The following is a 27,977-nucleotide window of genomic DNA, read 5'->3' as shown; positions in this document are numbered from 1 at the left end:
TCATTGAATTTCCTTTTGTTAAAAACCAATGTTTGGAGAAGTGCACTGTGGAATGGGATAGGATAAGCTGCTTTGTAGGTGAATCTGTAGAAGACTTTAGATCTGTTTGCATTAGCAGCCAGGAATATGCAGGGAAAGGCTAACCCATGAGTCTCCATAGCTGTATGCAGAAGTATCGGAGCTAAATTTGTCCTCTGAGGGTACAGGAAGGGAGCACATTCTCAAATGTTTATTTAATCTTCTTTAAGTGCACTTAAAAAGTAGCCTGCACAACATGGACTAGGGCATTGCTGGACAAAGTGTGTATTCTTTAAAAGACTTGCCTGTAGATAAATTGCATTGAAGTGTGCTTGAGAGTCATGGTTAAAATGGAGGCTGTCATTTAAAGATTTATGTAACCAGAAGAGGTACTTGATCTTTTAGAACTTTATCTAAAACCAGAAAGCCATTATCTGAACTTTTCACTGTTATTGACCTACATTAAAAGTGAACTGTAATCGGCCACGTTGTCTTCTGTTCATACACCGTTTTTCCTTTGAAGTATCAACATTTCAGTCTCATCTTGTACAGAGAAATGTATTTTAGGCTGTAGGAACTGTATTGCTGCTTAGACTTGAGCATAACTGTTCTGTGGCAGTGGTATAAGCTGTTCGGAGTCACTGTATTCACTTCTGACTTTAGCTTCTGGCGTTACAACATGCATGACTTGAACCTGGGGATAACAATAACTTGTTTGGTTGCAATTTTGCTGACTTGTAAATGAATTGCGACGTGCTGCAGGCAGTTCAGCCTCAATGCAGGATGCTCTGCTGAAATTCCCCAAGAGCATTGGTCAGCCAGTGATGACTGCACTGTAAATATATGGTTGGTATCACCACCTGACAAAAGCAATGGATATTTGTTCTTTTCTGGAAAACCTTTGATAGCCTGGAGCTGTGCTTATCCAGAGGGAACTGGGCCACTCACCTTTTTGGCATGTCTGGCAGTAAGCAATATTGGATGCTTGGATTCAAATCTTTTACATCCAGGACCTGCATACCTGTTCTAATTCTGATAAAGCTTCTAAATGTCAATGAACTTGAGCTGTCAGAGCAAGGCGATGAGTGTTGGTAGTCTGGCTGGACCAATGACTTGGCCTCTTTACTCTCATGGATCCCTGGTTCTAGTTGATGTCAGTGTAAATTGCTTGACTATAATACTGAGAGTTATTAGCTTAAATCCAGTTTTAAAAGCAGTATGTTTGGGTACTCGTAGTGGTGGACATGAAGTACTTATTGTGTGGGGTTGTCTTCTTTTCCTCAGGGCCTCCACGGATGTCTCCTAAGGCACAACGGCACCCTCGAGGTCACAGAGTCTCTACTGGTAGGGGTACAATTTCAAGTGGCTTAGAATTTGTATCTCATAATGCACCAGGGGAAGCATCTACTACTGCAGTGGCACGAGGCAGCCCTTCAGGTGGGACGTGGTCATCAGTTGTCAGTGGGGGTAGGTAAAGCTTGGCTTATTGCAGATGGCTTGCCAGGGGCACTCTGGAGTATGAATGCTAAGCAGAATACTGCGTTTCTAGACAATTCAGCCTCTGAATAAACACTGGTCTGCTAACTTAGCCTGTTCAGATGATGTGGGACAAGGATGTTCCCAGGTAGCTTAGTAAACTAGTTGGTGAGTTGGTCCTTCAGGTGCAGTATTGACCTAACGGCAGAGAGGGTAAGTCAGATGCTGTATGAAAGGAAGGAAAAATGTGGGAATTGGTTGTTGAAAAAAGCAGTTTTCAGGGAAGTTATTGAAGGAGACAGGAAAAGTTCTTTGTGTTCCATTGCATCACTGAATTTGGTTAATGGCAGTGTAACTGAGTTGTGGTTTACAATGGAGGAGGTGTTTGGATAGAGGAAGGCTGGTGTTGGAAGGGTGATGAAATGATATTCAAGTTAAGTTGGATGTATTTTTCCTTTAAAAACTGGTCAGGTTTTAAGTGGCTATTCTGTGTTTGTCTCAGTGCTGTAGCAGCAGATAATAGTCAGTGTCTCTTCTTTTTTGGTTCCATTAACATGTTTCTTAAATACTTCATGACACAAGCCCTAGTCTCAAGCTTTTGTAGTTGAGGCTGTGTTCTAGTGAGTTGTTAGCAGCTGGGCACTCTCTTTGAATTGAAGGGCAAGTGAGCAGCAGATTGAGGGCTGGTCCACGTTAGCAGTGCTAGAGTTCTAGAGGAGGGCAGTGGGGATGCATGTTTCAGCAAGAAGGGAGGAATTAGACCCTCTCAGACCTGTTGCCTTGTGGAAAAGATTTAACCTCTTCTGTCATGGCATTATGTCTGATTCATCTTCCCTCCCCATTTTATATGTTATTAACATGCAAGTAGGATTGTTAAAACAACCTGTCTTTCTCCTGGCTCACTTGATGTTAATATGCGATGTAAAGCACGTAACTAGCCACGGTGGGGTGAGCAGGAGGTACAACTTACCATTCAAAGAATATACAGCTTCCCTCACTGCTTTACACAGGGCAAAACCATACATCAAACCATCTTCGTTCAATAGGATATTGTTTTTCTTCCAGCTGGCAAACCTCCAAAAGAGGACGCTGTAAAATGGATGTGGGTTTTTTTCAGCCCTTTTAAACGTTTTACAGCTGTTTGTGTGGAGACCTGGCCACCTTTTCTGTGTTAATGTGAGCTGTTGGGGGCTGGGCAGAGAATATTGCAGTTTCATGGTGGCACTACAGGACAGTGATGTGTATTAGGGGACAGTCTGCAGAATTAATTGCACCACTTATCTGCAATGCTGCATTGTAAGGAACTAGGAGATGAACCTGAAAGGTAAACAGGTTTTCAATTACTATATAATGCTTCACTAAGTATTTTAAAGCATGTCGTTAGTGATTTATAAAGAAGCAAACTGCTGAGCAGATGAGGAAACTTAATCCTATAACTGTTTTTTCCCTGTTTGTTTCTAGTTCCGAGATTATCCCCTAAAACACACAGGCCTAGGTCTCCAAGGCAGAGCAGCACTCCCATGGGACCAGCTCTGCCTTCTCCTCAGCCTGGAACTATTCCCACTGAATCTGTTGCCATGCCTGTTCCAGCTGCCTCTCCTACACCTGCCAGCCCTGCATCCAACAGAGCAGTTACCCCTTCCAGTGAAGGTAAGTTACCCTTGCTGCTTGCAAATGCTCCTGTTCCTTACTCCCTGACAAAGAATGTGCCTCTGCAAGAACAGAGCTGCTTCCTAAATGATAGGAAAACTTTTGATGCGTTTGATTTCACTGTGTAGCAAGTTCCCCTTTTGTCATGATGCTAGCTTTAAACTAAGGTTGGAGAAAAGCTTTTTGGTAAGTCTGTATGCTTGATTTCTTCTGCTCTTTTAGGAGAATGGGCTTATAGGTGTTTGACTTGAATTGAGGATTATATTTTTTCTTCAAACTGAGTTCCTGGCTGTTTAAAGAAACATGGGATGCTGGTTTCAAGGAATATTCTGGACACAGCAGAAGGAAGGGGAATAATCTAAAGACTCAAGAGCACAGTCAAGATGTCTGAGAACTCTAATCATTCTAGCACTGTCTAATGGACTAGTGAAAATAGTCCACTCTCAGTTTATAGTTCATTTCCCAGACTAGTTAAGGCTCTGTGTATGATGGGAGGGATGTGTTTGACAGGGACTTCTTCAGCTTAAAGGCAGTAGAGTGGGAAGGAGGGAGGATAACCCTCCAGACCCCAGTGTTTTCTTTTGTAAGCTAAAATGGTTAAATCTCAGTTCTGTTTCTATCTTGCTGTCTCTCTTTGGTTAGTTTGAGTTGTGTGTAAGTGAATAACTTTGGTAATTTCTTTCCTAGCTAAAGATACTAGGCTTCAAGACCAGAGGCAAAATTCAGCAACTGGAAACAAGGAGAATATAAAGCCAAGTGAGACTTCTCCTAGTTTTTCTAAACCTGAAAACAAAGGTTTGTATCAAGCTTTCAACTATTCTTGTGTAATATAGGAATTCCACCCACTAAACCTGCTGTACTGACTGCTTTAGTTAGCATTTTGAGGAAGACTTGGAGGCAGTCTGACTGGGGTGTTCTACATCGAGAGCTTGGTCATGCAGGTGTGAAGTGGCAGGCCTGCAATTTTACGTGGTGTTCTTGACTCATTTTATCAACACAGTATAGAGATGCTCATGTGGATGGTGGGCTTTCTTTTCCTCTGGTGGTTCTTTTTGCTGCTCACAAAGCTGGTTTTTAGCTGTCTGGACTAAATGAGTGTTTCTGCTTAGAGCTGTACTCCTGAGCATCGTGGTCAGCATAGGTTTTGTAGCTGTGCTTCTTCCTATTATGCCTTAAATTTGTCCCTCTCTGCAGCATCATTTGTTCATTTAGTTCTCCAAAACATCTTTTCATGCTGAAATTAGAATCATAAAATCATTTAGGTTGAAAAAGACCTTTAAGATCAAGTCCAGCTGTAAACCTGACCATGTTCAGCGTTTGCCTTTACTTGCTATGATCTGAAACTCTGGTCTGTTAATGTTCTGAGGGTTTTGCTGCATGCTGCTTTGTGTTCAGCTGAGTTCTGCAGTCCCTGCACCTCAGGGCTTCTGTCTTGGTGCAACGCATTAGAACTACAGATATGGCAGTTATGTAATGCTGTGGTTTCAGCAGTGTATTTTTGTGTGCTCATACACGTAGTTCATGGAATTACAGCAAGTTACAGATGAAGTGATAACACTTTCATTTTTAGATGTGAAACGTTTTTGCAAACTCAGTAATGTATACGTGTTGTGTATCAGTCTTGTATTAGAAATGCCTGGACAATGTTGGTCTTATATTTGGCAGGTGTATCTCCAATTGTTTCAGAACATAGAAAACAGATTGATGATTTAAAGAAATTTAAGAATGACTTTAGGGTAAGTCTCTCTGTGTGTTAACTTACTGATGTTAACTCGTGTGCATCCAGACTATTTTAATGAACTGAATAAACTGCATGTGTTAACAGGAGAACAGGTCTTTACCACTTGAGCTTCATTTATGAAAACAGAAGAATTCATGCTAGATACTATAAAATCAATGCTGACTCTTGCTAGTAGAATTGCCTAATACATGTGAATGTGCATATTGACTGTACACTGAAAACAGTACTTGAAGCCTGTTTGATTATTAGGTGCAAATAATTATCACATTTAAACTCCGTGTGGAAGAGCTGTTTGAAAATTAAGTAAAGGGATTTGCTGAGGCAAATTGAAAATGGTTATATTGGTTTATTAAATCAGGTTGGCTTTTCAAGTGTTACTGTTAAATCACATGGGGATGAGTCCAGAGGTTTCTCTTAAGGTTTCCTGTCACTCCCTAATCAACATATAGGTCATTTGAGTAGCTGAATAGCTTCTTTCACAGTGTAGGCTTAACACATCATCCTGCTTCATAGATTTCTTTTCTAGTAGAGATGGAAATGTATGCTTTAAAAGGTCATTTCCAGATGATTGAGGCCTGTGGGACTGTGGTTTACTCTGTGTATGTGATAGCATTGGGTTTGTCTCTCCCTAGTTTTGCATATCAATTTACTGAATATATTCCTTGGGGTTCTTCCTTTTCAGTTACAGTCGAGTTCCTCTTCAGATGCAGTGGATCAGCTGCTAAACAAAACCCGAGAAGGTGAAAAAGCGAGAGATGTAGTTAAAGAAAAGACAGAATCAACCCCTAAAGAATCTATCATAGAAACTGGCAGTAATACTAACTCTAATGGTGGCAGTAGCAAACCTAATAGTCCAAGTATTTCTCCTTCAATAAGTAATAGTTCTGAGCAAAAGCGAGGGCCTGAGGTAACTTCACAAGGTGTACAGACATCTGGGCCTGGAAGTAAACAAGATAAAGAGGATAAAGAGGAGAAGAAAGATACTTCTGAGTGAGTAATTATGCCTTTTAGAATAAGCACATCTGTTATTAGCATTTAGCCATTTGTGGATAAAGCTGTGATGAATGTTTAATATCTTACTGTTTATATACTGATACTAGTACTCTGTTACACAGAGAAGAGAGCAGGTGAAGTGACTACTAAAAGTCATCTGATGAGTCAGTGGCAGAGCTGCATGTAGAACTCTTGATGCCTAATTCATATCTAAATGCTTATTTGAATGTTTTCCTGGCTCATGTGAGCTGTAGTATCAACAGCAGGAAAGCTTTCTTATGGATGAGTATAGTAATAGTGCTGTCACCAAGGGTGGCTTTTTGCATGCCATGTGTTGCTTGACTTCTCAGAAATCTGACTCTCAGATGGAAATGAAGTTTTTTTAATCTCTAAATTTTTAACCATTAGGGAGTTTTACAGATATGCTTATAGAAGAATAATGCTGAATGTCATTTTTTTGTTATGTTTAGGCAAGTTAGAAAATCAACACTTAATCCTAATGCAAAAGAGTTCAACCCTCGATCTTTTGCTCAAGTAAGTTACTTGATACTGTTTATTGTTGCTTTTGAGTAGAGCTTTCTAAGTAAAACTTGTACTTGGAGGGTAATCAAACTGATCTTATGCCTTGTTGAACTCTGTTTGTAGCCGAAACCTTCTACTACACCAACCTCCCCTCGTCCACAAGCTCAGCCTAGCCCCTCCATGGTGGGTCATCAGCAGCCAACCCCAGTGTACACGCAGCCCGTTTGTTTTGCACCAAATATGATGTACCCGGTTCCAGTGAGTCCAGGCGTGCAGGTAAGATGCAAACTTACACTTCTCAGATGGGTGTCAGCAAGTCGAGGACACTTAGGAGTTCTAAGTTAAAACAGGGAGATGGTACAGCTTATAATACTCTTGTAAATACGGGCACAGTTGCATTGTTGTTAAGTTTTAGCTAGACTTCCTCCCCTTCCTCCAAGCTCTCTTAAATTTTAAGCAACTGTTTCTTCCAGCTGGGTCCCACTGGTTTCTGGTCATTGTAGGGATTACTAAAATAACAAATCTAACTGTTATAAAGCAGACTGGTTTAGTACATTGAAGCAGCAGTAGTAGCATGACTTAAGTGGTTGTTGCAAACCATATGCCCTTAGTTGTTTGTACACACAGATTAATCACGGTGAGCCAAGAAAATACCTTATGTTAGACAGAGTTCGCTAAACCATGTAACCTAACCGAGTAAAACACATCAAAGCTGAGTGGGGCCCCCACCCTGACACACATTCACTTTTTAAAGGCATATCACAGCTTCACCTCCTTCTGTTTCAGCCTTTGTATCCAATTCCCATGACGCCCATGCCAGTGAACCAAGCCAAGACATATAGAGCAGGTAAAGGTGAGAATAATACTGCCTGTTTGGTTCTTAGTCTGCATGCAGCATGAATACATTACAGATGTTTATGTGTTTTCAAATCTGTGTTAATTTGCTTTCAATTGCTATTTTAAATGCTATTTTTAATAAAGAGAAGTAAGTGGAAAATCTAGATAAACTAATTCAGCCAAAACATGCTAAGTTGGAGTAATGGGGAGTTGCTTAGTTTGGAATCTGATTTGTCAAACAGGAAAATGTCTCTCTCACTTGGAATGTTAGGGTAAGGTGATCATTTCCTATATTTCATAAACATCATGGGTTTGTGTGAAGGGAACCTTTCTGCACCAGTTTTCTCCACTGATTTGCAGCAGAGCCCTCAGTAGTGCTTTAATAGAGGGGGTTGTTGTGGTCAACAAGCAAAATCACTGTTTCTTCAGAAAGAGTTCATGCTTCAGAGTATAGAGAGAAATTCAGAGTAAGAGGGAAATACTTCAGAAAGAGTATGTGATGCTGCTCTTCTGGAAGGCGCTTACTGCTGGTTCCAGTTTGTTCCTTTGCATTCCTTCTGCAACACTAACTGAACAGCTGGACTAACAATGCCATGGTTTTAAGAAGTGACACCTGTGGCTGTGGAGGGGAGAACATGTGTGCTGAGATGCACTCTCTTCTGGGCAGTGCAGTGAAGAAGCAGAAAAATGCTGGTCTTGTTTTGATAGTCGTATTTCACATAATGCTCTGATTCTACACAGTGCATGCTTTCTTGCAGTTTTATACAGTGGGTTGTGATGATAGGTTCCAGTGCTGCAGCTCCAGTCACTGGAGGAGGAAATTGTTTAAAAGAGCAGTTCTGCTGTGTGGAAATAAACAAGTAGCCTTTATGAATGGAGGGAAGACAAAACCCCACAATGTAATTCTGTTTTAAACCACACTAACTTCACTGTGGTCTGACCAGGAAATCTTCTGGTTGGTGACACTGATTGTTTTAATCAGAGATATGTTGCTGGGTACCCACTTGCTGCATGAGGCTGCTCTCCTGTTCTGAATTCCTTTCTCAAGTTCCATTAGTTTTGGATATCCATCCTGTGTGCAGCACAGTCCTGACGGAGCTGCATGGGTTGAAGGTCAGGGCCTTTACACTGTCCCAGTTCCATCCTGTATTTACTCTTCTCTGTTGTTGATTTTCAGTGTAAATACAGTCATCACTGAGGGAATTTACTGACATCTTCAACATTTCCCTCCTTGCCTCTCTCTAAGGGCTCTGTCTACATTGCGCACTGCAGTGGAGTTCACAGGTGCTTGGGTTAGCATAGTTATTAGTTGCAGTCTCGCTGCAGCAAGCTGGAGCTCACCTTGAACTCTCATGCCCTATTGCTTAGTAGGCTGAATTAGTTTGTGCTCAGTGCCTGGCTGCTGTGGTTTGGTTGATTGTCTTACCAGGATAGCCCAGGTGGTCCCACACTACAGCACTCTGCTCTCTTACTCTTTCTTTCCTCTAATTATTCCTACTCCTTTTCTTCTTGTAGGTTGATTTGTCCCCTTCAGTGTTGACTGTGACCTAAAAGTTGCTTTCTGCTATCCTGAGGGGTAGCACAGAGCTTAAAAGATGTGAATAGCTCAGATTGTGGCTGTGTGGAGACCTTCATTCTGCTCTCCTCAGCCATAAGCACAAGCAATTTTAACAGACTCAGATTTCCAGTTGATGGAACAGTTGCTGAGTAGTTCCCATAGAGGGTGAATTAAGCCTTTTGAAGGGGACAGGATCAAATTTGAATAACGTAGGTATGCTGATATAACCTTTCTCTTCTCTACTTATTCTTGACAGTCCTTCTCTCCCTCCACCTTTGTTCCTTCCTTCACAAAAAGAGCAGGCCTGGGCTTGTGCATGTATACACGGCTCAGAGGCGGTGATGAAAATCAGATGTTTGTTGGAGGAGCTCCTTTTCATGCTGTTCCTTTTTCATAGAGCTCTAATATGTGGTTAAAGCTGAGGCAAGGGTGTTCCACTTGGTCACAGTGACATTGTAATGTAAAACCCTTCAGGAAGATGGTCATTCGTTGTCCTGTGTTTCTAATGTGAGGCACTGTTTGCTTTGTAGTACCAAATATGCCACAGCAACGGCAAGACCAACATCATCAGAGCACCATGATGCATCCTGCCTCAGCAGCAGGCCCTCCAATTGTAGCTACGCCACCTGCTTATTCAACACAATATGTTGCATATAGTCCCCAACAGTTTCCTAATCAGCCTCTTGTGCAGCATGTGCCACATTACCAATCTCAGGTAAGAGTCCTTTCACTCTACGTGGTAAGTCAAACCAGAAGTAATTAAATGGCTCAGTCCTAAGTTGTCTTCAGTCATAAGAAGTCACTTAGAGCAGTTTCTGTGTTCTGATGGTGTCATGGTGTGCTTCAAAGCCTGTAACAGACTGTAAGGTCAGTTTAGAAGTTGGCATTTATTACTGATCCTACCTTTTTAGCTCTTTCCAGGTCAAGGCCAGGACAGCTCCTAGTTAGGTGTTCTAAAGCAGTTCGGTGTACTGCTCTTACTTCAAAAGCTTTGAAATAGACATGATTGGATAAATACAGAATTAGATGCATAAGTTTAGTACATAATTCGAGTAGCAAAAGTCAGATATGCCAGTGGGTTTTGGTACTTTCTAGCCCACTGCAGAAAATACCCTTTAATTTTTAGGAACAACTGGGATAATGGTGCTAGTATGAAATCTGTAGTTTGCTCTGTATTTTAGTAAAGCTAAGCTATTGCTATTACTAAGTACATACTTGTTCAGATGACAGTAGGTTCTTTGTAATAGCCCTCCAATTAACTGTTTTCTTCTTTCTCTTGACTGCAGCATCCTCATGTTTATAGCCCTGTAATACAGGGCAACGCTAGAATGATGGCACCACCAACACACGCACAGCCTGGTTTAGTATCTTCTTCTGCAACACAGTATGGTGCGCATGAACAGACGCATGCTATGTATGGTAGGAAACGTTTTGTGTTATATGTAACTTTTTAAGTTCTTAACGTTGTGCAGGGATGTATTTAATCTCAAGCTTCAAACGTGGGTTTCATTCAGATTACACCAGTAGATGTGGTTTATATTTCATAAGATGATGAGCAGAGAGCATTGAAAACTGAGCCACCGGGTTAAAATGAAAACTCAAGTATGCTGATTTCAGTAGGATGCCAGTGACCAAGATGAAATTTCAACCTGGGAGCTGCTAAAGAATATCTGCCGAAAGAAGTTTGTTCAAGTTCCCTTGATGCTCTTGACACAACATCCCTTGATTGTTTCTTGATTATAATTAGGACTTGTTTTATTGCAAGGCTATGACCTCAGTTTCAAAACTTGACTTTAGTTCTGACAACTAGTGAAATGCTGTCCTTATACTACTAGCATTATTAACAGTATGAACACTGCTGTTTAAGCAAAATAAAACATGTGTTGCTTACCTTTCTTTTTTTTGGTAAGTCAAGGATATATGAAACAGCTCATGTATTGCTCTGACTTTGACAGTTATTCTCCAGCATTACCAGATGGGCGTATTTCACATACAGTGAAGTGCTGAAAATGTGGGTTACCTTGTTACAGAGTAAAATGTGAAAGAACTTCTAAAGCATTATAAATGTATGATAAATCAATGCCCAGTTTGGAGGAAAAAACCTCACTGCAAAACATGCTATTGAAAGAGGTAGAATCAAGGTTGCTAGAAGGCTTGGAAATTGTCATAAAATGTCAAAACAGCAGATGGTCTCTTGAAAACATGGCATTTCAATACTTGTTATAGCATCTGAAGAAGCCTTTTATTGGGTCACGTATATTATTGACTTAGATTCTAATAAAAGATTTTCTGTACCTTTAGACATCATTGTATGTGTTCCAGTGCTTAGTTTTACACTGCTGCTTAATGGAAGTCCATGATGTGTCATGAAAACTTACAAAGGCTGAGAATCTGAAGTTTAGTGTGGAATTAATCCTGATTTTAAAAAGTCTGTGTCTTGCCCATCTGAAAACATCCTGTCAGATCTCAGCAGTGGGATGGTAATAGAGCTGAGAAGCCAAACTGAGAGAGAGAAACCTTTTCTGACACTTGGAGGAAGAACATTTCAGCTCATTTGCGCTGAAGCTGAAATGGAAGTTACTTGGTAGAGATTAAGTCTTTCACAGGTCCTTGCTAATTGTGTAACTTTGATCTTTTCTACTCTTGTGCTTGAGGTGTCCATGTAAACAGATCTTCTTTTTCATTAGATTAAATAGAGTGAATGATCAAAGGCTTTCAGACCTTTATTGGTGAAAACTCTCCTCTCAAATCCTAATGAAAATAAAAACCAAACATGAGATAATCTGAGATACGGTTCAGAATGGTTGCATGTGACTTCCTAGCAATTTCTCATTGTGCACCATCCTTTTCTTCTGTAGCCAGTGGGTTCTACAGCATTGAAGTACAAGCCCAGCACCCTTGGTTGGCTTTGATCTGTAGATGTCTGTATAGTTTTATCACTGATACTCTCATTTACAACTGTTAGATCTCATTTCTGTGTTGGTTTTGCAGCTTGTCTGTTGTAGGTATGTGACTACCTACCAGTGCAAACAACTAAGTTGGGTCAAACTCGAATTCTTTGGTATTTTCTGCCATGTAATTAAACACTACGTTTCCAAGAGCACCTAATTTAACAGAAGTTGCATGTCCTCCTGTGTTCTTTCAAATAGCTACTTGGTGACTCTTCTAAGTGTTCTCCAACCTTCCCAGTAAACGATCAAGTGCTTGAAATTCTTGTTATTGAAACCGTTCAACGCAGCTGGATCATGAACTCCATATGAGACACTTTTAAGAGTATGTTCTTGCCATGTGCAGATGTGTTTATTGCCTGGTGAGCATGAATTGGCTCAAATGTGCCCTTAACCTACAAGGTTTACTGTTAGCTACACACGAGCTGACTTCTGATGTAGTGCAGCACTGTCTCAATTCAGCCTTTTGCAAGTCTTCCATGTGCTGAGTACTTGAAGACCTTGCCTGTATGGATTGTGTTTCCTCCAAATGTGTCCATCTGTAACAGATGCACTTCAGCTTCCATTTATCAATATGTGAACTCTTGGGAAAAGCATAGAAATGCCTGAGGTGATAAATATAAGCTGCTTGTGGAGTACACTGCTAAAGAACAACGTGCTGGAATCATTCACATCTGATTGAGTGACTGTAAGAGCGTATCCATAACTTATGTTCTGTGTTTTGGGAATCTTAAGTTTGCCCACAGTATGTTTGGCCTCAGAATACCAATGCACTTTGATTCTGGTCCTCTTCTAAACGTAATCTGAGAGAATAACAACTTCCTGAGGAGCAACAACCACTGCTTTTGATTTCTGGAGCACTTGCTCCAACAAGTTCTCAGATTTCCTTTTGGCTCTTTAAAATTGGTGTTTGATTTTAAAAATATGTATTATTTATGGTTAAATTCATTTTTGCCCCCACTGATACCAGGATTCTGTGGGCTATAACTGCCCCTTTATCCTTCAAGGTGCTAGTGCTTTCTTTGAGACGACTCTTGGAACGTTCCCCTTTTTTCCTGCATGTGTGGTAGAAGAGGTCTGCAAGGACAACATTACTGAGACCTGGGGGTTGGGGGGCACTGCTTATGGAGCATTCTTAAAGGTGTGAAATGTTTTCTGGTGAGACCTGAAACTCCCATCTCCACCCATGGTTTGGGACAAGTTGCAAGTCTGTGGCAAGCAGTTACAGCCTGCCAGCGAAGAGAAATGCCTGTTGATCCATTGAGTGAACTGCCCTCGCTGCCAGAGTTTGGGTTTTGTTTTCCTTCCTGTCCTGGCGAGAGATAGCTGAATCCAAAACACATGCTGTGACCTACACTTGTTGATAAGCACTCTTCCACTTTAAAGAAAAAGTATTTTTTGTCTAATGCTGTTTAATGGGATATTTCTGCACTTCTGGGATTTCCTTGCCAGTCGTTACAGTGTCCTGCTTCTGTTTGACAACCCGCTGTTGACAAGAGCTCAAGAGAAGCAGAGGAGCGTGGTCACCAGTAGACCCACCTAAACCTGTGATGGAGGAGTGTATAAACCATTGGGTTTTTCCCCTCAAAACACAGTTGGGAAGGACAATATTCAAGCATCTATTTTCCCATCTACCAGCCAGGTGCTAAACACGTCTAATTACACACTTCAGCTTGTAACTTCTGGAGACGTGAGCCACTTAGATGTCCTTACCAAGGAGAGCTTGAAACACAGGCACTGCTGAAGCAGAGCAGTACACACACCTTTAACAGCCATACTCACATACCTGGCCATGGAGTTGTTGTTCTCACCCTACCTAACTGCATGTTGGTTTCAGAATGTATTGTCTGTCTCAGAAGTGTCGGCTCTGTGTGGTCTCCCTGATACCAATGTCCTTGGGCTGGAGCCTGCTGGCCATGGTTTGCAGTTTGACTCCGTGGTCTGTGTTGCACAAACACCCAAACTTGTCTTGTGCTGTTAGGAGAAAATGTGGGTGTCTCAGCAGAGGGTGGATATGTTCATTCCTGTGACAATGACCTTGTGTTAGTTTTACCGTGTAGCTGAATTGCCTGTGTTTTCAGATAACTGGAGTCCTCTGAAAAGCTTACCTTTTGTGTTTAAAACCAAACTTGGGTAAAACCAGACCTTGGTTTTATACAGATGCATTCCCTGTTTTTTGTGCTCTCATTCCTGTCCCCATTCTCCCTTCCCCTTTCCCTTTCTGCATATGTTTTACTGGTCTGGTGTTGTCTCTAACTTTTATCTGGTTTCTGTCTCAGCAGTAGAGTAAATTCTATTACCCTGATAGTACAATGGTGGATATAATATAAACCTCAGAGGATTCTCCAGGGACTAAGAGTGAACCAGTCACCAAAGGTGTCTTGGAACTGTTAAGAATGACAGTGATCTAGCTGAAAAAGCAGGGGGCCAATTTCTGTTTTAGTGTGATGCCATTTTAACCTTCTTATTACAGTGGACTGTAATAGACCATTAATTGACATAAAGTTGATTTTTGTGTGACGTAAGAACTGAAGACCTCAGTGTCACAGTTAAGGAAGTTTTGCTTGAGACTTGTGTTGTTTCATCTCCACTCCTTTGTAAAACTAAATATCCACCTCTGATAGCACCTAAGTAAATAAAAATATCTGCATGGTTCTACAAGCTTAAAAAAGAAAACCTTAAAGCATTGACACTGACCTTTCCAGAAGACGGGAAGTATGCACGTGGCAAGAGGCTAATTTACCTTTCTATTTCCCAAATTCAGCATGTCCCAAAATACCATACAGCAAGGAGACAGGCCCTTCTTTCTACTTTGCCAGTGAGTTGGGTTTTTTGTACTAATTTTGATTGTACAGAAAAAGCACTTTCTAAAGAACAGATGTTAAAGGAATGGGACGTGTTGAGGGAGCAAGTTTCCTTGCACCAAACCAGTGTGTGGAAAACTCAGGAAGGTTCCTTTCAATGGACAGGGGCGTGAAGCAGATTGATACAAGCACAGGAGGCTGATTTGTTGGCTTTTAAAATTGGTTTTGCATGTTGAATAATCTGACTTGACTACCCAGCCTTTTCATCCACAACCCAAAGTGAGCACTGCATGTGGATGGCCTTTCCTTAAAACGTGACTGACCTGCCTCACTCCCTTCCTTTCATGGCTCAAATGGGGTTTTTAAAACTTCACAAGTTATTCATCGTCCTAAAAGGAGAAGTGTCTTGTGCCTCATCTCTTTAAAACGCTGTGGCTCAAGTTCAGAGCCCCAGGGAGGAAATAACTTGAGTTGCAGCTGAGGTGAAGGAAGCTTTCTGTAGAGTTGCTTTGGAAGGAGAGCTGTGAGCAATGTACTTTGTCTTTATTGTGACAAGAGTGAGTAGATGAGGGCTCCTTGCATCAGATGCTTCCTCCTTGGCCGATGAACAGTATCTGTTACCTGGCTCCAGCACTCCTGCGTGGTGGTTCCTACATCAGTGTGAGCACTGGGAGAGGTGCTGATGTCCTCCACGCTCATGGTACGCCACAGCTAACACGGCCATCAGTTACGTACGTATGCTGGGAAAGGCAGATTAACTGATACCCACTGCCTTGTCTGTTGGTGTTCATCGTGGCACTTTGAGGAAGCTGGGGTTTGGGGGTGTCATTGCAGGATGAGCTGTCGCTGTCACCTGAAACATGGGAAGGGAGGACTTGCAGTTTCAGGGTACTTTCGTGCTTGCTCCTGTCCTGCAGTGAGACTCGTTGCTGTGTGTGTCTGCAAGTCCATGCAGCCCATGCCAGGCACTCTCCTGGGGGTTTTTGAGTTAGCTCATGCAAGAGGGATGTGAGAAATACCACTTGTTCTCCCAAAATCTCTTCTGGAACAGACTCCCTGTGGTTCTTGTACAGCCCTGGTTCTACGTGAGCTGGTGTTGGAGGATGCTGACCTGTCCTGTTTTCATGCCTCTTGGTTTGGTGCACTGAAATAACTTTACTAAGCTCGTTCCTTTCATGAGTAATCTTTTAAGTGGAGTCCACTCTACCTGTGTAAAATGACTTCTTGAAATGTTTGTGTTATGAAAGAAACATTTGCTATTTCTTTGCTTCCTACCATTCAGGTCTTTTAAATGTAGTTATCCTCACCATCTTACTGGGTCTGGCAATAGTTTTGAAGTTTGTTCACTGGTCAGTTCTTGAAAATAGGCTCTTCAGTGCATCTTTGGACGATGACCAACGATGACCAGCATTGGCACCATTGAAATTCCTACCAGGGCAAGCACAAAATTACAGGATATGGGTTTTGGTTTTTTTTTGCATCTACCCTCGTAGCTGGGAGTTCTGCTTGATTTCTGCTGCTCTGACCTCTTTTGATTTCAGCTCCTTCTGTGGGTTTGATGGCTGCCTGCTCCTTGTTTGCCTCTCAGAGAAATGGGTTGCACTTTTGTAGAGTTGAATTCAGTAATTCAGTCCATCTGATGTTTCTGCTCACTTCATTACCCAGTCACTTTCCTTCACTATCTACCCCTGCCAGGTTGGTGCAGTTGAATAGTTCATGGTAGGAAACAGCTTGATCAAAAAGATGCTAAAGTGAAGCAGATTATTAGCCCAGGGAGTATTTTAGGGGGAGAGGGAGTTTAAGGCAGAAAGGGTGAGAAAAACAGTGTGTTTGTACTGGAGTGAGCTGAGGCTACTTGCAGCAAGGAGATACACAGAGCTGTTTTGTCCTTTCCTAGAGCTTTCTCAGCACTTTCTTGGATACTAGATGGCCATTTGGAAAATGTCCAAAGCACTAAGAATTGGGAGAAAATGTTGGATAATTGGTGATTTATTGTGGTTTTTCTTCACCTCCTGTCTTACCTTGTTTGCTCTCTGATACGTGTAGTGAGCTGGTGTGATGAACAGGCGAAAATCCTTGACATGAGTCACAGTGAAAGTGCTTTAGTTGCAGCTAAGCAGGTGAATTTCTCATGGCTGTTTTGCAGGGCTTCTTTCACAGGCTTGCTAGTCTCATAGAGCTCACTGGCTTGTCACGAACTATTAATTGCACTAGCTCAACGTGGAAACCCTTTTACATCCCTGGAGTTGAAGTTTGAACCCTGCTTCTGAGCTAACAAAGATCCGTGCATGTATGTCAGACTTGCTGCCACTCGCCCTGAGCCCTGCTTCATTTGTATGCAGTCTCAGTCCAGGATTTAGATAAGTGTCCAAATAGCATTTTTTGAAAGGCACTTTTAATACTACTATTAAAACATGATTTGCAGCAGCATCTGAAGTAGTTTTAACCAAACTTGCAGAGTTTATTGGAGTAATTTGTTAAGGAGAAAATGGGGGAGAGGAGAAGCTAAGGAAATAAAAATGCCTCAGTGTGAAATACCCAGTATTTCCAGTGCGAAGCTATAGATAAAAGATGTTAAAAGGTTATGGAAGAGCTGCTTTCTGACAAAACCTTCATCCTCCCCCTGCTTCTGTATCTGTTCTTTAGGGTACTATTCCTAGGTTTAAGTGGTTTCTTAAGAGGGAAGTTCTTCTTTGTGGAGTTTTATTGTATAATGTATCTGTTTCACAGTAACTCAGTTTATTATTCTCTCGGCTATGAAGACGTGAAGGATGAATTGCAGGAATGGTTGAGGAGAGCACTGCATTATTTCAGTGGCTCTTAACAAGGAATGTGGCAGGATGTGGGGAGCCTTGAATGTCTTACAACTTGGAATTAAATTTTCATATACATTTTAAAGCCTCTTGAATGGAGTCGAAGTCAATTTGTAGTCAGGCATGCCTGTGGCTGAGGCAGTGGGATGAGAGCTGAGGAAGATTGCTGGTAGCAGTGCCCTTTGGCAGGCAAGTCAATCCCTCTCTGCATTTATTTCTATTACTTCGGCAGAGGTAATAACTTCTGGCCTTCTGCAGAGTGTGGATAATAACGAGGTTGAGAAATTTGCCTGCTCTGGGAAACCAAAAACTTCATGCTGTAAAAATGATCAGTGTGTCCATTGATGATCTTCACACCGTCATTGTAAGGAGCAGTGTTTGAACGCCAGACTGAAGCGTGGTGGGGATGCTGCTGCAAAATAAGTTTTAGTAGTGATATGTATATATATATATAAAGCCTTTTCTTGCATTTGAAAGCTTAACAAAGTGCTGTGGAAGAAAATATTGGTGGTTTTGACAATATGCATAGAAAACGCTAAGATGTTTTCAAACACTTCTCAGAGGTGCTCGTGGTGTATGAGTATGTGCACTCGTGCTTAAGTACACTTACATGCTCATGCATATGTATGTTACTATCACCTCCAGACTATAGGAGTTTAGGGATACAAATATATGTGAAGTTCATCTGCATTAATAGCCTGAAACTGCAGTGCACATCACTGTTGGACCATTTGCTCAGTGAAGACTTAATGGAGCTTTCAAGACAGCAGGGCGGGATTAAGTGAAATGTGGTAGGCAGTTATTTCCTAAAGGAGAGACTTTCATAATGGCCTGGGAGAGGAATCTCAGTTAGGCAAAAAGATGCTGTCTGGATGTATTCTGGCAAGTTTGATTGTTAGAAGTAGCATTTGTATGCTTAATAGCAAACCAAACTGGAGGAAAACAAGTATTTGCACAGGGTAGTATTGTGTCAGGGCTGGTTAATGGAGCACAGTAGGGTTGCTGTCTTTTTGAGACTTGCTTTTGCTGAACAGTATTGTGCTTTCAGATGCAGCTCCATCTTTGTCCATTTTCTCCACCCATCTTGCCTTTCATCCTTTCTATGCAGTCAGGCAGTTGTGTGTATTCATGAACTTGGAGGCCAGCACAGTGACACTCTTCAGGAGCTGCAGCACCCAGTTCCTTGTGAAAGGGAGATAAACCACACCTCACTAGCTGTGAATACACCAGGCAGATGGCTGCAGCGTAACTCAAGGTTTCTCCCTGTGCCCTGCTTTTCAAGTTTATTTACTAGGGGAAGGAAACACCACTAGAAAACCCATTGCTGCTAAAGGTATGCAACAGACAGGCATTTCATTGGCCATCAAGTTCTCGTCTAATACACACCCCATTAAATAAGCTGTAACCCAGTAGTAAGCAGTAATTAAATTCAGCCACAACTACAAAAAGAAATAAAGAAGAGTAGCAGGAGCAGGTTGATAGTTTGCTTGGACTGTTTTGTCAGTAAAACCAGCCTCTGTCTTGGCAAGCTGTAACATAGGAGAGGGTAGCGTGCATTGTCACGTGCAGAAGTGTAGTTGCAAACTGGACTGGTTGGTGCAGAAGATCTAAAAGCAATGAGGGGAACAGGCAAAGCATCTTCATTTCCTTAGGGCCTTGCTGTCTGGTTGCATGTTTTGTGTTTAAAGGAAGGCTTGCTATCAGTATGGCTTTTCATACTTAGATTCCCTCAAGAAAAAAACCCTAAACTACCTAACGTGGCCCGTTTCGAAGCAGAACAGAGCAGGGCTCTTCAAGGAGGAGCTTGTTGATGTTAGTTTGTTGTTGGAGACTGGTATGGCTGTAGCGACAGATGTGCGTTTACTGGTGTGAAAGTTCTGTGGTGTTATTCCTTTTTTATTTGCTACTGTTTCAAGGAATTAAGGATTTCATAGAATGTGAAGATCCAGACCAGGCTCTAATTGGCCTTGAGGGGAAAGGCAAGATACGTTATTGTAGTACAAGATACTGGCTTCAGCAAAACTTTGATGCTCAAGCAGCCTCAGTTTTCTCAGCTGTTCTTGTATATACTGTGTGTCCCTGTAGCTCTTCTACATGCAGTGCATATACTTTACACTGACTGTACTGTGAGCAAGTTCCAGAAGAGTAGCATGGTGAGGTTAGCCAGGTATAAGGCCAAAGAATTTTTTGGATGGTGGAAATAAAAATGGCTTGTAAGACCTTTGAAAAGTCTGCTTCAGGAAAAACTAAATTGTATGAAAACGATGAATTTGATATTTTAAACGAAACCAAAATGCTGCTTTGTTCTGTGTAGTATCTGTTACATTGTCAAACTAGGGAAGATGCACTGTCTAATTATGGTTATTTATAGACTTTCCTGCAAAACCAAACTACACAAAAGGTAAGAACTCAGCTATTTGCAAGATAAATACTTTTTATAGAAGGGGGAGGGAATATATTTACAGTATTTATAGTTTGAGCTGTAGTGCAACCTTCAAGTGCAGATGGTAGCTTGATGAGATGCATGTCATGTATCTGTTGCTAAATGTTTTTCTCTTTCATCCTAGTTTCCACTGGCTCACTTGCTCAGCAGTATGCCCACCCTAATGCTACCCTGCATCCGCATCCTCCGCATCCTCAGCCTTCTGCCACACCAACTGGCCAGCAGCAAAGCCAACATGCTGGAAGCCACCCTGCTCCTAGCCCCGTGCAGGTAATTGAGGGAGTGAATGTTTTTGCATTGTGTTTGACATGCTCTGCTGGAAGGTATTGCATCTGATGCTTGGCATTGATATATTGATTTATTTGAGAGGAGAAATGGTAGGAAACAAACTGCCTGTGACAGATCTCATGGGGGACTTGTCTAGATTCCCCTCTATTTTCTGAAAGATGGAAATAGAGCTGTATAATGTAATCTTTCTCTGCTTGCAGTGGCAAGGTGATTATCTTATAATGTAGTTTTCTTAGATAAGCCAGCAGGGAAACTCATGGAAGTCCTTTTTCCTTAGTAAGGACTAACATCGTAGAGTCCAAGCATCCATTTCTCCCTGTTCGCAGGGGCTGAGGCATAGCTTGTTTCTGTGTTAACCATTAAGGAGGGATCAGAGTTCTGTCAGAGCTTTAATACGAGTGGAGTTACAATGGGAAACAGCAGATCAATGCTAAGAATTGTTTGCTTGTATTTTGTCAAAGACAAGCAGCTGAAAACGAAACAGTCCTTGTGATAGTGCTGCATGCCTGAGTTACCTACTGGTAGTGACTTTGGGCTGCTGAGTGCAAATCTGAAGTACACCCAGCTCCGTGGTGGCAGGTTCTCCTTGGTTTTACCTGGCAGTGTAGGTTCTGTTTCCCAGATTTGTGCTTACATGATTTCCTAGTGCAAGGAGAAAGTGAGCCTTTTGGATTTGAGATGAGTTTCCACATGCCCATAGATGTGGTGACCCTTTTGCCACTTTTGAGAGCGGTTGTGCAGACCTTTCTTACTGTAGTTAACAGAACAGATGTGTCTCGCTTCTGGAGCATCAGCTAAACCATCTTCTGTCTTTCTTTGCAGCATCATCAGCACCAGGCTGCTCAGGCACTCCACCTGGCAAACCCACAGCAGCAGTCGGCAATTTACCACGCAGGTCTAGCTCCAACCCCACCTTCCATGACGCCAGGCTCCAATACGCAGTCTCCACAAAATAGTTTTCCTACAGCACAACAAACAGTCTTCACCATTCATCCCTCCCATGTTCAACCTGCATATACCAATCCGCCACACATGGCCCATGTCCCCCAGGTAAACACAGTTTAACAACCTTCAAGACTAAATGTCTTAATGCCACAAAAGTTAGGACAGTCGGGCCTGCTGAAGTGATTTCCATTCTGTCACCTCTCAGCACAGACTACCTGTTGTGTTATTTAGGTTTTCTGTCTGTACATTGCCTTTTATTTAGAATTTTACAAGAGATTTGGACCTCAGCTTCCAACACACAGTGCATCTACAACTGTAGTTTAATGAAGACATCTTAAGCTGGCACTGCTACTGAAAGAAATTGAGCTCTCTTCCCAGTACTCGGCTCCCATCCCTGCCCTGCCCCACCATTCTGCTCACAGAACTCTTTGGCCATGCAGCAAACCAGACTGGGGACATGATTCACCTGAAGTGTGCTTCCCCTGCCCCCATTTTAGGCTATTCCTCAGTCAGATCAGTTCACTACTCAGGTTCACTGCATGAGCACAGGAAGAGCTGGCATACAGAAAGGTTGGAGGTGAGAGCTTGAGCGGAGGAAGGCTGAATTGCTGCTTTTGGTGGCAGTTTTAGGCTCTGCATTGTAGTCAAATATATACAGGTACATCCAGTAAAGGATGTAACACAGGATTTCTAGGGAATAGCAAGGCACTGCAATGGGAGATAGGTGAGATTCAGTTCAGATGACTGCAAGACAATCCTTGCTGAAAGAGAAAACAGTGTGTGCCTCCGTGTGTGTGTGTGTGTGCGTGTATGTCTGTGTGTGGTTCTAAACGACCTGCTTAGGCAGAAGATCCCTGGTATTTGTTGGGCAACCTAGCGACAGTCCTTGCTTCAGGATCAGAAACCCACTTCTCTAAACTGCTCCCTTGTGGTCAACTCACTGAAAAAAAAACCCTGGATTTTGGGAAGGGAAGCACATGATTGATTAATAAAGAGCTCTGCGTAAAGCAGCCTTACAAAGATTTTCTTTGTATCTAAATCTCATGGATTTAGTGTGCTTTGTCAAGGAATGACAGTTAATTGGGAATTTGCCTGCACAGTTTCTTCTTCAGACCAGGTACTTGGTGTGTGGCTTATGCCTTCTTATACAGGTTAACAATAGTTTGGGATATCATGACTAACTGTAATTAGGGAGGTTAGTCTAATAGGTGTCCCGTCCCTTGCAGAATTCTGATCAAGTCTTTGCTTTGGTCCCTTCATTAAGCCAATGAACCTCTAGTTATTTAGGAATTGTTTTACTGATGTTGAGTTTTGAGCTTTTTTATTCTGTTGGGCTTTTAATATCTCTGCTTCTTTACTCTGGGAGGATAAGGAGGATGTCCACACTTGACTACTCTTGCCCTGTCCTCCCAGGCTATGGTTTCTGCCAGGAACAAGATTTCTTTCTCTGCTCTGGTGTGATGACACTGGTGTGAATGCCTAGATTGTAGGAGCTTCTCGGGGTGCCCTGCATGCAACCCTTGGGAAGGGTCTTTGCTGCAAGCTCCTGGGTTAGTGGCATGTTCAGTGCTGTGCCTTGCAACATGAAACATGTTGGTTTCAAGGTCAGCTTAGTGGTACACATCGCGGCCAGGCCCGTGCCTGCGCTACGGATGCGACCATTGCCTTCCTTTCTGTGTGCCAAGCACTTAATAAGCAAACCTTGCTGAAGCAAATCAGATGCAACTTTTAGTCTGTTCAGTCAGGATTTTTAGCAATGCCTGCTAAAAGGAATGCCTGCCTCCCCCTGGGTTTTTGACTTACGCAGTCTCTTCTGCTGTAGTTTTCATAGGATGAAAACTACGATCTATCCTCCATGAGATTGACCCCAAACTAACTGACTTTATCAAACAAAGTGGCTTCCTCAGACATCTCTAGTGAAGGAACAACTACAGTTGTGTTAAGAAATTTTAGATGCATGTAATTATTCCATGGTGGGGAAACTAATCACTGGATTTAATAGTTCCTTAGCAGCCTCATTTCCAACTTCCAAACACCACTCTGAACTACCATGTGGTAGGAATCTCAGTCAGGCTAACACAGGGGATGGGTTGAATGTCCCTTTAAGTGAACAGATGAATCTGGAGCTGTTAGATATCTCACTTGAGAAACAGTACTTTAAAATTCATTAGAGTCCTGTCAGCTGCCAATTTGCAAAGCGTTTTGAGCCACAGCAGAACACTTTCCTCCAATGTGTGTATCGAATGCAGCTGCTATATGAATAGCTGCTTTATAACGATGGCTGCTATAATAGCATGTTTGTCAAAGGAAAAATGGTGCTGATCCTGAAAGGTATTTCTGTTTCACAGCCTTATCTTCTAAGCCTTTTTTAGAGCAAGAGTGAGATTTGAATTGCAGTTCCTGCCTTTAAAGGCTTCTTGAGTGCTACTAGTCCAGCGCAAGTCTGATAAAGAGTTTGAGGAATGTCTGTGATGAGTCAAGTAACCCTTTTTGTCTTGAAGAAATAAAATTGTAGCCACCACCCTGCTATCTGTCTTTACTGGCATGTGAAACTTGGGAGACTGCGGTTCCTGCCCCGTGGTGCTCTGTTGATGGGATATGGTAGAAGGACAAAGCAAGCCTTAGATAATAAATGCTTCCCCCGCCCACCCCCAGGAGAAAATCCCCTGAGAGCTGTAAGAGTTCCTTAATGTTTTGTGCTTTTAAGAAACTAGTGTTTACTAGCTTTTAAAACCAAAAAACTTGATGACCTCTAGAGTCCTAGTCTGAGCTAAAGAAGCCAGCTGACAAGTTACTGAACTTGTTTGCCAGGAGGTGATCAGCCATCCTAAAGAGTAATCTCTTTTTTCCTCTGAGACTTAACTCTGATTGCTTTAGATTACACAAGGACTTTAACTGTGATGAGCTTAACTGGAAACAGAACAAAGCTGCCCTAACAGTATAAAGGGATTAAATCATCTTAGAAGGACTGCTTCGATGAACGATAACGTGGGCACAGGTCACTGGAGAGAGTGGTTTCCAGGGCAGGGAGCCACCAAAGAATGTGGAGTTGTGCAATGAGGAAGGGATGCCAGACTCCCAGCGCGTGTGAAGTTCGTGTCTGTACCCGTCGCATTCTCTGCGTAGGAAGTGCTTTGATCCAGGTTAACTAACAGAAACGTGTTGAAGATTTGCTGCTGAGGTTTTGTTTGTTTGGGTGTGTTTTGGTTTTGACCCCGCTGTTTAATGCTGGCACTTTCTCCCAGCGCTCACTGTCCAAATGGCTAAAATTAAGACTGTGACTCGGAGCCAGCAGTAAAGATTTAAGCCCTTTTTTTGTTGTTGTTTTGTTATTATTTTTTGTGTTAAGATCTCTGACTTAATCCCTGTCGCTAATCTAGTTAAAATGGAGTAAATCTCCAGCTTTACTGCTACAGCTGGAGAAAAACTTGACAGTCATGTGGCCAGGAGTGATGCCTCCTTGTGACCATTATACTAAAGAGCTCTTTGTTTCAGGCTCATGTACAGTCAGGAATGGTTCCTTCTCACCCAACTGCCCATGCTCCAATGATGCTAATGACGACACAGCCACCTGGTGGTCCCCAAGCCGCCATCGCTCAAAGTGCACTACAGCCCATTCCAGTCTCGACAACAACACATTTCCCCTATATGACGCACCCTTCAGGTGAGGAGTGTGTGCCCGGGAGACCTGCACCGTAACTGAGCCAGGTCGTAGTAGTGAAAAGAACTGTTAGAAACCAGATGTGGGGAAAAAGGAACAACAAACAAAAACCAACCTTAAAGATGTCCTGGTAGAGTGCTGAAGGCAGACTGCGTTTGCGTTTGTGCATTGCCAACCCAAATGTGAGCCTAGATAAGCGTTACGAGATGCAGCTAATTGAGCAAAGACTTCTCTACTCCAGCTAGAGAGAAGCTAACTGCAGACGCTGTGGGATGAGTTCTTCCAGGTTTTGCCATGGTTTGGCCGTGGGGGATGGACTGTCTGTGTAGCCTGTTTGTAATGCTCTGAGCTTTTATTAAATGCAAAGGGATCGGCCGTGAGGATGCGAGTGAAAACATTGCTTGGGGGTAGAGCTGTTAGCCTGAATAAAGTGACAGCTGAAGTCTAACCTTTAATTCAGAGTAACGTTCTGCAGCTTTACTTTTTTGGGGGAAGAGGAGGTGCTGAATGACTTCTTTCTGCTTTAAATTTAACCTTACCTTTAGGTTTCTTTCTTACTCATTTCCAAACAGCCTCTAAACTATTGTAGCGAAGTAGTTACCTTGCTCTTGTTTCTTGGGGGATGTGTGAGCAGAACAAAGCTGCTGTCTGCGGGGTTAGGTAGGGAAGCGAAACCATCCAAAGGACATCTTGCTATGCAGGGTTTTGTTTGGTTCTCTAATGTAAGACAAAAAGGAGAGCAAAACCAGAAAGGAAGCAAAGGAAAAGAGACAAAGTTGCGCTCAGTTGTTGTCCTGTGACCAACTTAATAGCAAACTGTTGTGTGGCTTGCCAATTTATTATTTACATTTGAACTTTTTTTTTACAGTACAAGCCCACCACCAACAGCAGTTGTAAGGCTCATCTGGAATAACTGAAAGGCTGGATACCTTTTGTAGGCCAAATACCCTCCTTCTACTGCTTCTGCCAACTGGAAGCACAGAAAACCTAGAATTTCATTTTATTTTGTTTAAAAAAAAAACAAACCAAACCATCACAAAAAAAAAAAACAAAACAAAAAAAAAAACAAAACACAAAAAGGAAATTGATTTCTTGTAACATCCACTAGGAATGCTAACAGTTCATCTTGCAGTGGGAGAGATTCGGACTGAGTAGAGGCATGTAGGAACTTGTGGGCTATTCCATAATCCCATGCACTGTATCTTTTTGAGTCCTGCAAGTGCCCCAACTCTGCTTGCTGAAAACTGGAAGTTATTTATTTTTTAATGACCCTTCAAAGTTACGAACTCATCAGCTAGCGAAAGAAGTAACAAGAGTGATTCTTGCTGCTATTCTCACTAAAAATCAAGACTCGGAGATCCCTTTTACTTCTCACTAAACTTGAAACAGGTTCAGTAAAAAAAAAAAAGAGAAAAAGAGACAAAAAAAAACCACCAACCCACCACCACCAAACCCCAGCATTCTAATCGTCAAACTGATGAGTTATTATTTATAAATCACGTTTGATGAGAGGATCACTATCGTGAGACAGTGATGTAACTTTTAAGTTAAGAAAAACTTTTACTTTGTAGATAATATAAAATAAAAACTTAAAAAAAAAATTAAAAAATAAAAAAAGTTTTAAAAACTGACCTCAGCGTGCGTGTCGTGTGTGTTAGCACTGCTTTGCCTTAACGCCTCCTGCAGCTTTCCAGCCCAAAGGGAGCGAGTGGTTTAGGTAGAATCATACAATAGTTAGGGGTGGAAAGGACCTTAAGATCATCCAGTTCCAACCCCCTGCCATGGGCAGGGACACCTCACACTAAACCATGGCACCCAAGGCTTCATCCAACCTGGTCTTGAACACTGCCAGGGATGGAGCATTCACAACCTCCCTGGGCAACCCATTCCAGTGCCTCACCACCCTCACAGGAAAGAATTTCCTCCTTAGATCCAACCTAAACTTCCCCTGTTTCAGTTTTAACCCATTACCCCTTGTCCTATCACTACAGTCCCTAATGAAGAGTCCCTTCCCAGCATCCCTATAGCCCCCCTTCAGATACTGGAAGCTGCTCTGAGCTCTCCACTCAGCTTCTCTTCTCCAGGCTGAACAGCCCCAACTTTCTCAGCCTGTCTTCGTACAGGATGTGCTCCAGCCCCTGATCATCCTCGTGGCCTCCTCTGGACTTGGGTAGCATCAGGTAAGCTTGGCTGTTGTGCGTGTCCCCCCCCCATGGCACCGTATCCCTTGATATTTGACGTGCAGGGTGATGGAGGGTTTTGAGGTTCTGTGCAGGTTTCTTGTACTGGGATGGAGTCCCTAAAACCTCAGCTCTACACTGAAGATGTCGGAGCTGGGCCTTGGGGCTTAGGATGAGAAAGCTACACAGGTCAGTGTTACTGCTGGAGAAGGGAGGAAATTGGGGTAAGCATTCCATAGGAAAATGGCTGGGAAAGGGGGTGGAAAGGGTTGGAGGACGGAGCTGTTTACCACCTCCTGCAGTAATGCACAGAGTAATTACAGCTGCTTCTAAAGCACTGTGGTGTTTCTCACTGATGTGTGCAGTTCCATCCTATGTTGGTGAGCCCAAAGATAATGGAATTCCAGCCTGGTTTGGGTTGGAAGGGACCTTAAAGCTCCTCCAGCTCCAACCCCTGCCACGGGCAGGGACCCCTTCCACTGGAGCAGCTTGCTCCAAGCCCCTGTGTCCAACCTGGCCTTGAGCACTGCCAGGGATGGGGCAGCCACAGCTTCTCTGGGCACCCTGTGCCAGCGCCTCAGCACCCTCACAGGGAAGAGCTTCTGCCTAAGAGCTCATCTCAGTCTCCCCTGGGGCAGGTTAAAGCCATTCCCCTCGGCCTGCCCCTACAGGCCCTTGTCCAAAGCCCCTCTCCAGGTTTCCTGGAGCCCCTTTAGGCACTGGGAGGTGATGCTGGTTAAACTGGGTGATGACAGAGCAGCTCTTTGGAGGCAGGATAAATGAACTGCACAAACTGCCACGGACAGCAGTTAACAGCACGTTGTGGCTTGGTGAAAAACATGCTGGGGAATGCTATAGACACTGCTGCATCCTCGCTCCTTCCGTGTCAGCAGTGCGGTGAGGTGGAACGAATTAATGCTCAGGTGGGCAGCAGGGGGCATGAGACCTTCACAGACTTGAATGAGGCTCCTAGGAGGGAGCAGCTCCCTCACACAGGCTGCCTCTTGCCTTTCATAGCTAAGGGAGAGTTCTTCAGCATCCAGCATCTGTTAAACACAGCACCCAGGCACCTCGAGAGACTGAGGCTAAAAAGTGAGAAA

General features: G+C 42.7%; 1 protein-coding gene across 11 annotated transcripts in view; it reads left to right on the top strand.

Moving 5' to 3' along the window:
* The window catches only part of ATXN2 (ataxin 2), a 51,616-nt gene extending 25,288 nt beyond the window's left edge, over positions 1–26,328 (top strand). For 2 of the 11 annotated variants that reach the window (XM_062614681.1, XM_062614667.1), the window contains 14 exons: positions 1,303–1,362; positions 2,956–3,144; positions 3,832–3,939; positions 4,810–4,880; positions 5,568–5,875; positions 6,349–6,412; positions 6,524–6,676; positions 7,187–7,253; positions 9,326–9,510; positions 10,082–10,214; positions 14,508–14,561; positions 19,928–20,073; positions 20,914–21,141; positions 24,532–26,328. In XM_062614681.1, the coding sequence (XP_062470665.1) occupies positions 1,303–1,362; positions 2,956–3,144; positions 3,832–3,939; positions 4,810–4,880; positions 5,568–5,875; positions 6,349–6,412; positions 6,524–6,676; positions 7,187–7,253; positions 9,326–9,510; positions 10,082–10,214; positions 14,508–14,561; positions 19,928–20,073; positions 20,914–21,141; positions 24,532–24,735 (1,970 nt within the window). In that variant the 3' untranslated portion in view covers positions 24,736–26,328. Of the gene's footprint in view, positions 1–1,302; positions 1,486–2,955; positions 3,145–3,831; positions 3,940–4,809; positions 4,881–5,567; positions 5,876–6,348; positions 6,413–6,523; positions 6,677–7,186; positions 7,254–9,325; positions 9,511–10,081; positions 10,215–14,507; positions 14,562–19,927; positions 20,074–20,913; positions 21,142–24,531 lie in introns of all 11 variants that reach the window. The other 9 variants (XM_062614675.1, XM_062614610.1, XM_062614632.1 and 6 more) reach the window with 8 other exon arrangements.
* The last annotated feature ends 1,649 nt before the right edge of the window (positions 26,329–27,977 follow it).

The sequence above is a fragment of the Pezoporus occidentalis genome, unplaced genomic scaffold, assembly GCF_034315485.1.
Source record: "Pezoporus occidentalis ecotype Australia unplaced genomic scaffold, CSIRO_AGI_Poc_V1 ctg102, whole genome shotgun sequence".
In the NCBI taxonomy this organism is placed as follows: Eukaryota; Metazoa; Chordata; class Aves; order Psittaciformes; family Psittacidae; genus Pezoporus; species Pezoporus occidentalis.
Note: the sequence above shows the minus strand (reverse complement) of the source record. Positions and strands in the feature narration are given on the sequence as shown.